This window comes from Lepisma saccharinum, chromosome 1, assembly GCF_977018435.1.
Source record: "Lepisma saccharinum chromosome 1, izLepSacc3.1, whole genome shotgun sequence".
Lineage (NCBI taxonomy): Eukaryota > Metazoa > Arthropoda > Insecta > Zygentoma > Lepismatidae > Lepisma > Lepisma saccharinum.
Genome location: NC_139229.1, coordinates 75,387,591 through 75,399,933, shown reverse-complemented (window position 1 = coordinate 75,399,933; position 12,343 = coordinate 75,387,591). Strand labels below are relative to the sequence as shown.

At 36.4% G+C, this 12,343-nt stretch overlaps 1 protein-coding gene across 3 annotated transcripts; it reads left to right on the top strand.

Annotated features, from left to right (window-relative positions):
- Window positions 1-1,801: 1,801 nt before the first annotated feature.
- On the top strand, window positions 1,802-8,539 carry LOC145996647 (very long chain fatty acid elongase AAEL008004-like). Of its 3 annotated transcripts, none has more exons than XM_083133204.1 (8): window positions 1,802-1,933; window positions 3,190-3,265; window positions 4,011-4,201; window positions 4,452-4,535; window positions 5,537-5,593; window positions 7,123-7,228; window positions 7,505-7,641; window positions 8,147-8,539. In XM_083133204.1, the coding sequence occupies exons 2-8, from the start codon at window positions 3,226-3,228 to the stop codon at window positions 8,300-8,302; spliced, it is 771 nt and encodes a 256-aa protein (XP_082989330.1). In that variant the 5' UTR covers window positions 1,802-1,933; window positions 3,190-3,225; the 3' UTR covers window positions 8,303-8,539. The 3 variants fall into 3 exon arrangements, with proteins under 3 accessions (XP_082989330.1, XP_082989332.1, XP_082989333.1); XM_083133206.1 differs by having other exon boundaries at window positions 3,190-3,269; window positions 4,015-4,201; XM_083133207.1 differs by lacking the exon at window positions 1,802-1,933 and having other exon boundaries at window positions 3,208-3,265; window positions 3,997-4,201.
- The last annotated feature ends 3,804 nt before the right edge of the window (window positions 8,540-12,343 follow it).

The following is a 12,343-nucleotide window of genomic DNA, read 5'->3' as shown; positions in this document are numbered from 1 at the left end:
GAAGGAAGTACGTTACGATATTTAAGTTGTTTCTTTCTCCTGCTCGTCCATGTTACGTCGACAGTCGCGCAGTAACCTTGGACCAGGGGAATCACCGTTCAGTGACTTTCTCTGTAAAATGGCTTGGTACGTGATCAAAGTTTTATATGTTTTTAATCTATACGATCGCGGTTGAAAGAAATATGATGGTTTTTTTGTGTTTCCACAGTTAAAAGTTATTTTTAGTGTGCAATGAAAACGAATGCTTGTCAACAGAATCGGTATTTCAAGCTCTGCTACAATGGAGGCAGACGAAGGTAGGATCTAGGCTATTGTATTTAGCGATATGTCAAGCATAAGTAGCCGATTAACACAAATATATTGTGTGAATATTCTTTTCTGTATAACATCATGGTTCCAGGTTAGCGCTCTCGCCTTTTATGCGAGCGGTCCCGGGCTCGATTCCCGGTGTGAGCGGCGTCGTGAGGACAATTGGTGAGCTACTTGAAAAAAAGAAATAGCGGGCTCTGGTATCGAAAGCCAGAAAACAGCGGCGATGGGAGTCGGATGCGCTGACCTTGCGTCAACCAATGAAATGTCGCTCTGGCAGGCCCTGGTCGTTAGAGGGCTGTTTAATAACATTATGAAGACTAGGAGGCAATAGAGCTTAATCCAGTAAGTTTTGTGTGAAGGTTTTAGTCATCTTCGTCCTTGATAAGGCGAGGCCAGGCCGGCTCGGTAGCTCAGTGGTTAGAGCAATGGCACGGTATGCCAGATACCCGGATTCGAGTCCTGGTCGAGCCTGCATTTTTCGCTGAAAATTTCTGCGTAAGATCTATCACGTCTGTCATTTCAGGAAATTTGTTTCTCATTTTCGTCTTAAATTAATAGCACTTACCAAAATATATTTTTGGAAATACTGAATAACCGTAACTTGTAAATAAGCGGAAATATTTTACCTTTACATTTAAAATTACCAGGAATTGAGATAAAAAAAAAATTCACGTAGAAATGATTGGATTAATTAAACATGCACATCCCATGGTACAATTAAGAAAGTCTTTAGAGACTTTTAGAGAAGTCTCCATTTTTTACGTTTTCCGCTTTTTTTCTTTTTAAATGCACGAACAAAGCTGCATGTGTAACGGTGGAATTAATGTAACAAAGGATGGACTATTGTTTAGTGTGGGCCTCGCCGTTGGTGTAGTGGTAAGGCCTTGTAATCAAGGGGTTCCGGGTACGATACCCGGTGGAGGCGCACATTGCACACTGCTTCGGATCCCACTTTAATCTGTAGGTTCAGTCCAGATTAGCCTATCTGTGCGACTTGAAACAATAACTCAACTCAACTCAACTCTATTCCATAAATAAAATGGATGTTAATGTCGAAGCAGAAAAAGGGTCGGGCACCAAACTGATTTGGCGGCGCATTCCGGCTCACTTTAAGCCCTTCTCTTCATAATGTATTTTCCAAAATAAAATCCAATAAGTGGATCTTGTTCATTAAACCTACGGTTCGATTCCAACCTAGAGATTCAGTTCTGATTAGCCTTGTGTGCGTCAGTCTCAATCATCTCCCTAGTACAATGAACGGCCTGCACGAGAAGATTGAGAGAGGGACCACTTTGCCACGGGGAAGACGGGAACTGGGCCACGGGAAATTTCCATACAGGAAATCCGGTCAACTTACTATGTATTGAAGACAAGAAAGACAACAGTTTTCCGATGCGTATGCTAGTGACATTGACTTAATGATGACACGAGAATTAATTTCACCCGTTCGTGTCTTTGAGCTGATTGTCTACCATTAACTGTTCTGGAGGTGACACGGGAGGAACAAAGTTGAAAGATACGAAAGGACAAAAAGTTGGAAACAGGCATGTCTCTCCTCATAGTGTATTCTTGACCTCCGCCTGTGTCGTACTTGTGAAGACCATAGAGAGGACTGTGTGAGGTATGTTTATTCTAAGAAGTGTACTGGCTTGATATAGAATCTAGACTCTAAAGCTAGTTTGTACTTTATTCTAACAACAACGTAAAAAGAGTATAGTATTCACACTGAAACCTATCTTTCAAACCCGTTGAATCTCACCGGCTCTGTGGCCGAGAGAACCAACTGGTACCGAGATAGTCGACCTTAGTGGCTAGTAATAGTCGTTGCTACGACACCAACTTTAGGGTTCGGATCCAGGGAAATACATCGATCTTCGTGTTTTTTATCCTCTTTAAATTTGAAGAGTAAAAATTAATAATATTACATGAATCAAATGAAAACCTTTAAAGTCCAATAAAAATTATATCGCAGACTGTATACAGCTCAAATTTGCGTGACGTATCAACTGTTATTTACGAGACGATCTCAAGGCTGCAACACTAATCAAGTAGCTTCGAAACGCCATTTTTGTTATTTTAAAGATGGCACCTCCTTCACACTTACACCAGTAAAGAAGAGTGATTTCTTTCCCTCTATCAGCCTAAAACTTACAGAAATTTCTCGGCAAATGAAAATTCAATATCTCTGTGCATGCTTACCACACCAGAATGTTTGACAATGGCCTCAGTTCGCAGGCAGATGGGTGGAAAGGCCTTAACAGTGGTTCACAAGTGACTGCACGTGGACCTCAAAGACTTATTCTTCTTCAGGTATGCAGGCACCAACTCAAACTTTAAATTAAGGGAGCAATAGGTCTGTGCTAAAATACAGCAAACTTGTGCAACACTACATACAGTAATCTACTAGATAAGAAACAAGAACAAATGAAGGTTTTCATTTGACTCTCCCTTGTAGTAGAAGATACAATTAATTATATACTCACACGTATTAAGCCTATAGATCTTTGGTTCATATTTCCATGTCGATTCAATTTACGCTTGTTTCATTGTTAATTCATAAATCTGCTATAGTCAAATCTCCACCCATCATCAAAATGTTGACGAGAGGTGAAACATGGTGTTACATTACGTGAAAGATAAACGAATTAACGAATTAAAATTGGAAGATAATAGAGAAACATTGCTACTAACGTTCAGACAAGTATTACAAATATGCATATGCTCGTTGTTACATACTGTCATTTCACAATTCTCAATCATCAAGAACAATTTTGTTTATGAAGAGATTATTTGATTCAAAGCATTCCTGTGCAGGTACAATAACTAAATATGTCAGTAAGGAACATATAATTTTCTGTATCAAACAATATTTTATAGGTTTATTTTCTACGCAGACGTTCTAGAAATTCGAACATGGACACTTACAGTGAGCTGATGACAAGTGAAAATGGTGGTAAGTAGGAAGTTACGCTTTTGAATTAGATGTAATTAATATTAGTTTTAAAACTCTTAACTGTAGAGTTTAATAACCATGAGGTTCTAGTATGTGGCCACGCTGTTACAAAATATAGAACCATGGTATAGAACTATGATACACAGGGTGTTTATGAAGTTTCGGTTCATTTTGGTGGAAAATATGAAGTTTTGATTTTGTGTTCATGGTCGTACATTGGCTTTTATTGTTCATTCAAAGTGTTTTCTCAGTTTCGAAGCATTGCTGGCAATGTTCTGCAGTAGCTCGAAAAGAAGGAAAAAAGAAACCAGCAGCATATAGTCTGAGTTGAATTGGCAATGTCTTGAAAATATTCACTTTCGTTTTGTAAACCGCAGGTTTGATAAATCCTTTATTGAACTGAATTTAGGGTAGACAGGAAAACCACTGGTGTTGAAGTGACACTCAGAGCGGTTCCAGGAGGTTCACACCATATTTTGGTCAACGTGTAACCTCAGTGGTGTTAAAATAACACCATTTGAACACCACTGAAGTTAAACGTTGATCAACGTGTAGTGTGGATCTTCTGAAGCCACTTTGACATCAATTTTTTTGCAGTGTAGCGATCGAAATTTTATAATTAACCTGTGATTATAACGCTGAACTACATTCCACGAAACTGAGTACTCATAATATAAATTTCATCCACATTAGTTTAATTAATATAATTAGGACTTGTATTGTTATAATAGTTCTCGATTTTCAGGCAGACGTATCGACTCGTGGCTATTGATGAGCAGTCCTTGGCCTGTGCTAACTATAGCTGGGCTTTATTTATATTTTGTTCTCAAATTAGGCCCTCAGATGATGGCAAAGAGACAGGCATTCCAACTAAAAAGGGTGCTCCTTTTCTACAACTTGTATCAAGTCCTCTTCAGTCTTTGGATTACACTTTATGTGAGTATTGATTCGATCATTTTCTTAGTTTTACGAGAAATATCTTTTATTGGTCATTCGCGCGTATATTAAAACTTGTTATGAACGCATTTATTTTTATCTCTGTACGTTGTATGTATAACTCACGATGTTGGAGTTGCTGATATTAAACAAAGAATTTGTCATTTTCATGCAAATGTATGTTATTGTCACCAATATTAAAATATATACACATTCTGATATTTTTTTCACTCTGCTTTATTTCCTTAAGGCTCTCAATGAAGGTGCCATTACGTCAGTTTTAAGCCATGGTTGCAAACCTCTGGATAAATCATATCATGTTCTTCGCGAAAAGGTAAGTGCACTACATTTAAATTTCTTCATTATATTCAGTAAATTCAGAAATATTTTTAAAGGATGGATTTGATCATGTAATATTTTTTTTAAAATATGTCATATGTTCGTTTGAGCCTCTATGTTTCTAAAGTAGTTCTTGATAGTGTAATTTTACGTTCATTATTTAACTTTCATTGTACCAGTTACTATTGCACTTACAGCAGTTTGTCAGGAAGAGAAAGAATGAATTACCAAATACGATAAATAAGAATAATACTCTAGTTATCCAGTGTTTCTAATATGTTTTAGCTCATCGTTTGTGAGGCTGTGTTTAGTGTTTCCTTACCTTTTTAATGTGTTGTTTGTCCTGTGTAGCTCTCTTAAAAAAACTTGAACTTTCTCGAGGGGATTTTTACGATTACGGCCCGTTTCACCTTATCCCATTTCTCCTTATTGCGTTTTCACCCCCCCCCAATACAATTTCGCGTGATTTATGTGACACTAACTTTCTAAGGCGAAACGGGACATAACATTTCGCTTTACACACAAACCTAACCTAACCTAACCTAAAATTTGTTCTTACAAATGTCGGGATAAATAGTACCAAAATTACTAATAGAGTTAATATAAATCCGTTTACATAATAAAAAAGTATATATATCAATGTAGCATGGTGTTTTATTACATTAATAATAATGACCTTTCATGTCTATAATATTCCCTGGTGGGAAACTTTTCGTGTGTAAGGCGAAACAGGATAAGGCGAACGTTTCGCCTTAGAAAGTTCGTGTCACATAAATCATTTTAAATTCTTTTGGGGGAGGTGAGCACGCAATAAGGCGAAATGGGATAAGGAGAAACGGGAGGACACGATTTTTACACACCTTTCTTAACTTTAAGGTGAGGGTTTTAGATAAGAGAATTTTTCCTCTTACACTTTGAAGGGTTCACATACCTGCCGACGCACCCAAAAATTATAACTAATTCATTTATTCCTCTTTATTCATTACTCTTTCTCAGATCGAAGGAGGAGTATGGTGGTACTTCTTTGCCAAGGTTGTCGAACTTCTGGATACTGTAAGTAGAATTTAGTGTTTAGTAGCAAAGACTAAAGAATATTCCAGGCTATGAGCAATCCACTTCGATGTTTCTCGAAATTTTCTGTGGTCGTCCAACAAATTTAGAGAACCTCTGTCACTTTGCGGATACCTCCTAGTAATGTGTCCAACTCACATTAATTGTTACCAGGTTGAAGAAGGACAGCATATGCAGCAGTAAACGCACGCAGACAGTTACAAGCTCATAAGTGTACAACTGCGAATCTCGCATACCGTAGCACAAGCTAAACTTCACAAGTCACAGTCATCATATCAATGTTTTTAAGCAGAATTTTAGTTTGTACCAGTATTGGCCTGCCTTATACAGGATTGGAACCCAGTATTTGTGGCGTCTCAGTGTGTATTTTACCATTTTTTGGCGCACATGAACTTGCCCTCAAGTGTTAAAGTTTGTGTGTGTGTGTGTGTGTGTGTGTTTGTGTGTATGAGATTTCTGATTGGTTGCAGTCCGGATATCAACTCTTTTAAATTCACCACCGCAAAGAAGTATTGTGTATAATTGAATTGTGCGTATTACTAACGAATCACGGCCATCAGAACATCATAACTATTTTTATTGATGTAATCCTTTACGTTTAATGAAAACAGTATTGTCATTGGTTGGACTTGCAAACTTAACAAGGACATAGATTACTTTCATTTTCATGATGAGCAACTTTCTTTTTTTCTGGGAGGTAGATTATGTTCAGGTTTAAGAGAATGCAGGTTCTTTGAGCAGTACCACTGAGGAACTACAACTTGAATAAGCGTCTGCGAATGTTTTTCAGTGCATTCCTTGTATTATGTAGTACGTCTCATTGCAATTTTCTGTTAGTAATTGTCTAAATATGATGTTTGGCATGCACTGACGTACGTTGATGAATAAACAAAATTCAGAAGTTGTTTTCGAGCAAGAGAGGTGAGCGGCAACACTTTCACTTCATGTGGATTGGCAGAGGGAGCAAGGGGTCTCAAGATGAAGCACTAAGTGGATACATAGTTCATAGCGTAGAATCTTCTGTAACTGTGAAGTCTTTGTGCTTTTGTCTCAGTTTCACCTTTGAATTGATATTGTTTTCTCATTTAATAAACTTCAGATTTTCCTTTACTTTCTATTTACTTGCTAAAGAATTGTGTAATCAATTTAATTTAGTGACTCAACCACTCTTTCGTATTTTCATTAGCGTATTCTCACCACGTTAATGTCAGCCAGGCTTCATTAAAATATACCAACTTTTCAGTTAATTTGGATTGTATGTACCATAAACTGCCTATTTTTTTGACATAGCCAAAAACTGTAAAAAACAAAACATTTATCAGCAGTATTTATATTATTTCCACACAAATTAAGGCTAACTATTTAATCTTACGCATCAATTTTTACTTATTTAACATCAAAATACACATGAAAGAACTTGGCATCATCTTAGTTATAGAACATTAGGAAAATATACATGTATGCTCGCGTACTCTAAGCTCATCAATACTGAAAATATGTTTTCGTTACAGGTATTTTTTGTACTAAGGAAAAAACAGAGCCAAGTGACATTCCTTCATGTGTATCACCATACGATGACAATGTTAGTATCATGGACGTATTTGAAATATTTGCCAGGTAAGAAGCTGCGTGCCAATTCTGGTAATCTGGTAATCGTGTGTGTTTGAAATTTAAGATTAGATGCTGCTGTCGCTTCATATTTGTGCCTGTAACGTAGATTGAAGTGATGTGCTTATGTAATTTCAATCTCTGTGTGCTGGTAGAAACTTAGAAAAGAAGTACACAAACATTCACAGATTGATTGGTTCATCTTTATCACGAATGCAATATCGAAATTTAGGCTGTTTTTGCTCGCCTTTCTAGGCTTGTTTTAATGTTGATTTTTTTTCGCAGGTGAACAGATCATACCGCTAGGCGTTATGAATTCCATTGTTCATGTGGTTATGTATTTTTATTACCTGATGTCTGCCATGGGACCCGAATACCAAAAATTCCTCTGGTGGAAGAAATACATGACTTGGATGCAGTTGGTGAGTATACAAACTATGAATTCAGTCTGAAGTGTATTCATTCCTTTATTTACTAATTATTTAGACTGTATCAGTCCTAGAAATAGATAAATTGTTTGAATTATTTTCCTTTTGTTCCCACAATAACAATTCCGAAAAGTGTGAAAAATATGAGCCTAGCATCATCTTGCAAATTGTTGAACATAATCATGATTTCTTTATAGTTACATAGAAAAACGTTTAATGTATTATTATTGAAAACCTAATACGTATGATATTACCAAGTGACGAATTAAAACTATTTTGAAAATATCTCAAGCTGAACATATTTTCTCTATTGATAGTTACACTTTATCGAGGATATCTGAGGCTGAAGTTCCTAACTTCTTCACTACCTTGAAGTATCATTTCATATTTGGAGTATTTCATTTAAAGTATTTTGAGACTTAAACATGAAATAATTTAATGTTAAGTATGTATTGTTATGATGTAATTAACCTAATATTTTGTGCTTCCTTATTTTCAGATCCAGTTCATCTTGATGTTGGCATATATATCAGTCCTCGCCACAAGCGACTGCAATTTCCCGAAAGGATTGGCAGTATTTTACTTCTCAAATGTCCTTCTATTTTTGTATTTGTTTTCGGCCTTCTATAGGCAAGCTTACAGAAAGAAGGTTTAATATATTATTTCCATCTTCAGTAAAACATTTTTTGAGAGTTTTAAAATTTCACACCTTCGTACATAAAAATGTATACACACTTAAACCGTGTGATGTGAAAGTTATTCATCTTAATATTATTTAAGTAGCAACCCCGTGTCTTGTTTTAAAAGACTGAATCGTATGCAGCGTTTTTTATAATATTCTGTAATAGTGTGTGTGGTTATAACCGTAAACCATAATTTTATATGTGCAAGACTAAAAATAAATAATTACATACATTTACATTCATTGATTTAATGAAAATTATTTGTTTAATTTATGTGAAAGATCATGTAATTACATTGATGTTTATTAGGTGTTCTTTTGTGGTATATTTAAAATGCATTGGCTAAGGACAGTAGCATCGATTGGGTGGGCAAAGACAGGTTTACTTTCTATTGGTATACAAGTTTCAGCATTAAGAGGTAGCGTCGTCGCCTTGCAATCAAGGGGTCCCGGGTTCGATACCCGGTGGAGGCACATAGTGGTTCTGATCCCACTTTAAACTGTAGGTCCAGTTACAATTAACCTTACTGTGCATAAAGTGGACTTAAAACACCAAAAAACTAAAACTTTCAAATCGTTGTTGAAGGCAACAAACTGAAAAATAAAGTGTAATCCCCTTTACTACATACATTCACAGTCATTAACCCTTAAACACTAGGATGTTATCCTTTCCTACAATTACTAGAATGGGTGCATTTTTACCCATTTAATTTTGTTTTTCATTTTTGTACTGTACGTGAACTTAAATCTTATGTACAAAATTTGTAGTCATGTGAGAAATAGATTTAAAACATAATTTTTTTTCTCAGGGTAAAGAGAATGACATTGTATTAACAATATATATTGTTTATAACATCAATGTATTGCTTTTTAAAAATTTAACCTTTTTTGTTCGTTTTCGTTTTATGTAATTACATTTATACTCTTGAAACTTAATAATTAGAAGCTTTCAGAAAAAGTTTAATCTTACAGAAAAAAGTGCTAAGTGCCATAATTAATTCCACGTACATTGTTTGCATGACCTCCTTCCCTGTGCTTATCTTCAGAATCAACATCCACATTATCGTCATCTAAATCTTACACAATTCACAATCGGACAGTTCTTTCTTATATGGTTATTTTCATGAACTAATATTGGAAAATATTGTACCGAAAAAATATGTATTACTAGGATGGGTGAAAATTTACCCACCCACACCCAGCATAGACAAAAATACAAAATGAAATACTTCTCCCTTCCCGGAATCTTATTCTTTACTGAACCTCTTGGTACAGACTTGTGCAAAATGCTATTATTCAGTGGCAACTGTTATAAAATATCACTTAGTGAATTTTCAGCCTTCCTATACTCTGTCCCACGAATTTCTGGAGCGAGCGAACAAAAACAAGCGCCTGCACAAGTAGTGACTCGAGAGGGCTCGGCCAATGAATTAGTGCGAGGGCAGGGGATTTCGTGGAAGTGGGAAAGCAACTGTAGGTATCAGGCTGCTTGCAACAACACTGGCTTTCTTATAGTTTTTAAGGGTTAATACTTGCATGTACGCACATTCAACGAGAGATGTACTTTTTGTGAAGGTAATTACAGGAATATAACCTTCATTCAGGCCTTAATTGTTTAGAGATGAAATAAAGCATCGAACCCAATGTAGCATTTGTATTGTAGATAGAGAGAAAACGTAATGGATATTTAGGTACAACCAATGTAACAAGCTGATTATAATTGTAAAATGATTTCTTATTGCTGGTTCTAAAATCTGTTTCTGTACTTGTAGGCTTGTTTCATTTTTGAGATTAACATTGATGAAGGAGTTTAAATCGATATTATAACTGAATTATTAATAAACACAAACATTGCATGAACGCGATAGATTTCCTCACAAGTCGAAAAAAGAAAAAAGTTATATTTACCGAACCGTAAGAGTTCCTTACATGAAATCGCGTAGAATAAAGAACAGGAAATAATAAAAACTTCAGAATTATATTACCAGTGACATTACTTTTTTGCTACCGAAACAGTGTTTTGGTGAAGTTACTGCTTTTTTCTAGCTATTCACCTCGACAAACAAAAAACATTTTTTTTCATCCAATTTATCTAACGTAATTGTTTCGTCACCAAAGTTCCCAGGTTGGAGTCCCACCTAGCTATGTATGTTCTTTGTGAGTACCCCTTCATCAGTTTCATCTAATCATCGCCCATCCTCATCGTCGCGATTGGCCAAAAGTGGCATAAAAGTGAAATAAACCAAATCCATCAATCTTACCTCAGAATCAGAAGTAGAAAATGTGCCTACAACACATAGTTGTGGCAGAGGCAGTTGATCAAAAAGCCACTAGATGGCAGAATAGAATGCTTTGCTTGGTGCTGACATCTTTGAGAAGACAAGAGAACCAATTCCTCCAAGTAACCTTAATTTTGATTTGACTTGCTTTATTTTACTTCGCTGTTTGTGCCACTTCTGGCTAATTTGCGAAGATGGGAATGAGGGATGATATTATGAAATTGATGAATGGATACTCAGAAACATCCATGCCCAGACCAGGATTCGTACCCGGGACCCCTAACGTCGTACGCGATGTTCTAACCACTCCGCCACAGGAGCCGGCCTAACCGTAACCATAGTTTTGATACAGTATGTAACATTGTTATTCGTACACATAGAATTTGCGAGGAAAAAATGCCATATCTACTAGTAAATATAATCATTTTCATATGTACCTGGAAATTAATGTTAATGAAGGTTTCACCAACAAATGTCAATAAAAATGTATGTTCAAAGTGTATAAACAGAGCATATAATCTGTGTGAAAAGAGAAAAACACGCTGTTTCATGCAACATTGTTATTCGTACAGGCAAGAGTTTCCATCTTCCTCGCATACAGCGCCACCGCTATTCGGCCGATTTCGTGCAGTTTGCAACTTCGTAACAAGTTTCAACATGCAGGCGCGCTCCCCGTCAAGCGACAAGCTGGCGTAGATATTGTTGTAGGCCTATCTTCTATCTATCAGCGTGTTCGAAATGGGCAAGGTGAAGGAACTTAGTTCCGATCTCAAGGATGTTGTTATAAATTTGGCCCTTAGAGGTTATTCGTTAAGAAAAATTGGACAAACAGTCAATAAATCACACTCCACAGTTCAATACATAGTAAACAAATTTAGAGAGGAAGGGTCAACACAGAATGTGACGAGAAAACCAAAAGAGAGACGGTTGAATAAACGTGATGAACGCTTAATTTTAAAAAGAGTGCTAGAAAACCCCTGACTAAGTGTTCCTCAGTTACGACCGTTAGTAGAAAATGTTGCTGGCAAGATGATGTCCGATCAAACTGTCCGACATGCGTTGTGGAAGCATGGATATCATGGCAGAATACCACGAAAGAGACCGTATGTAAATAAGGTGAATCGCAGGAATAGACTTTCATTCGAGAAAGAGCATAACCACAAGGACCAGAAATTTTGGGATAGTGTCATATGGTCAGACGAGTACAAGATTAATATATACGGGTCAGATGGGATAAATAGGGTCTCGAGAAAATCAAATAAAGACAATGATCACATTAACACAGTTCCAACAGTTAAACACGGTGGTGTGTCATTAATAACTTGGGGCTGTATGTCGTCCAGTTTATTGATGGTACCATGGATGCATATGTCTATTTGGACATATTGAAGAACAATGTAAAGCAGAGTGCCCAAAAAATGGACATGCCGCCTATCTACAGATTCCAACAAGAAAATGACAGTAAGCACTTCGAGTAAACATGAATTGGTTAATATGGAATGTGCCCAAACTACTACAAACACCAGCTCAAAGTCCAGACTTAAATCCCATTGAGCATTTATAGGCAAATTTGAAGAGGCGAATCCATAAAGCAGGCGTCAAGTCCAAACAAAAGTTGAAAACTGTTGTGCAAGCCGAGTGGAATAAAATAAGCTCTGAAACATGTCGGAAACTGGTTAATCTATGAAGAACATGTGTCAAGCAGTAATTAAAGCCAAAGGATACGCATCAAAAT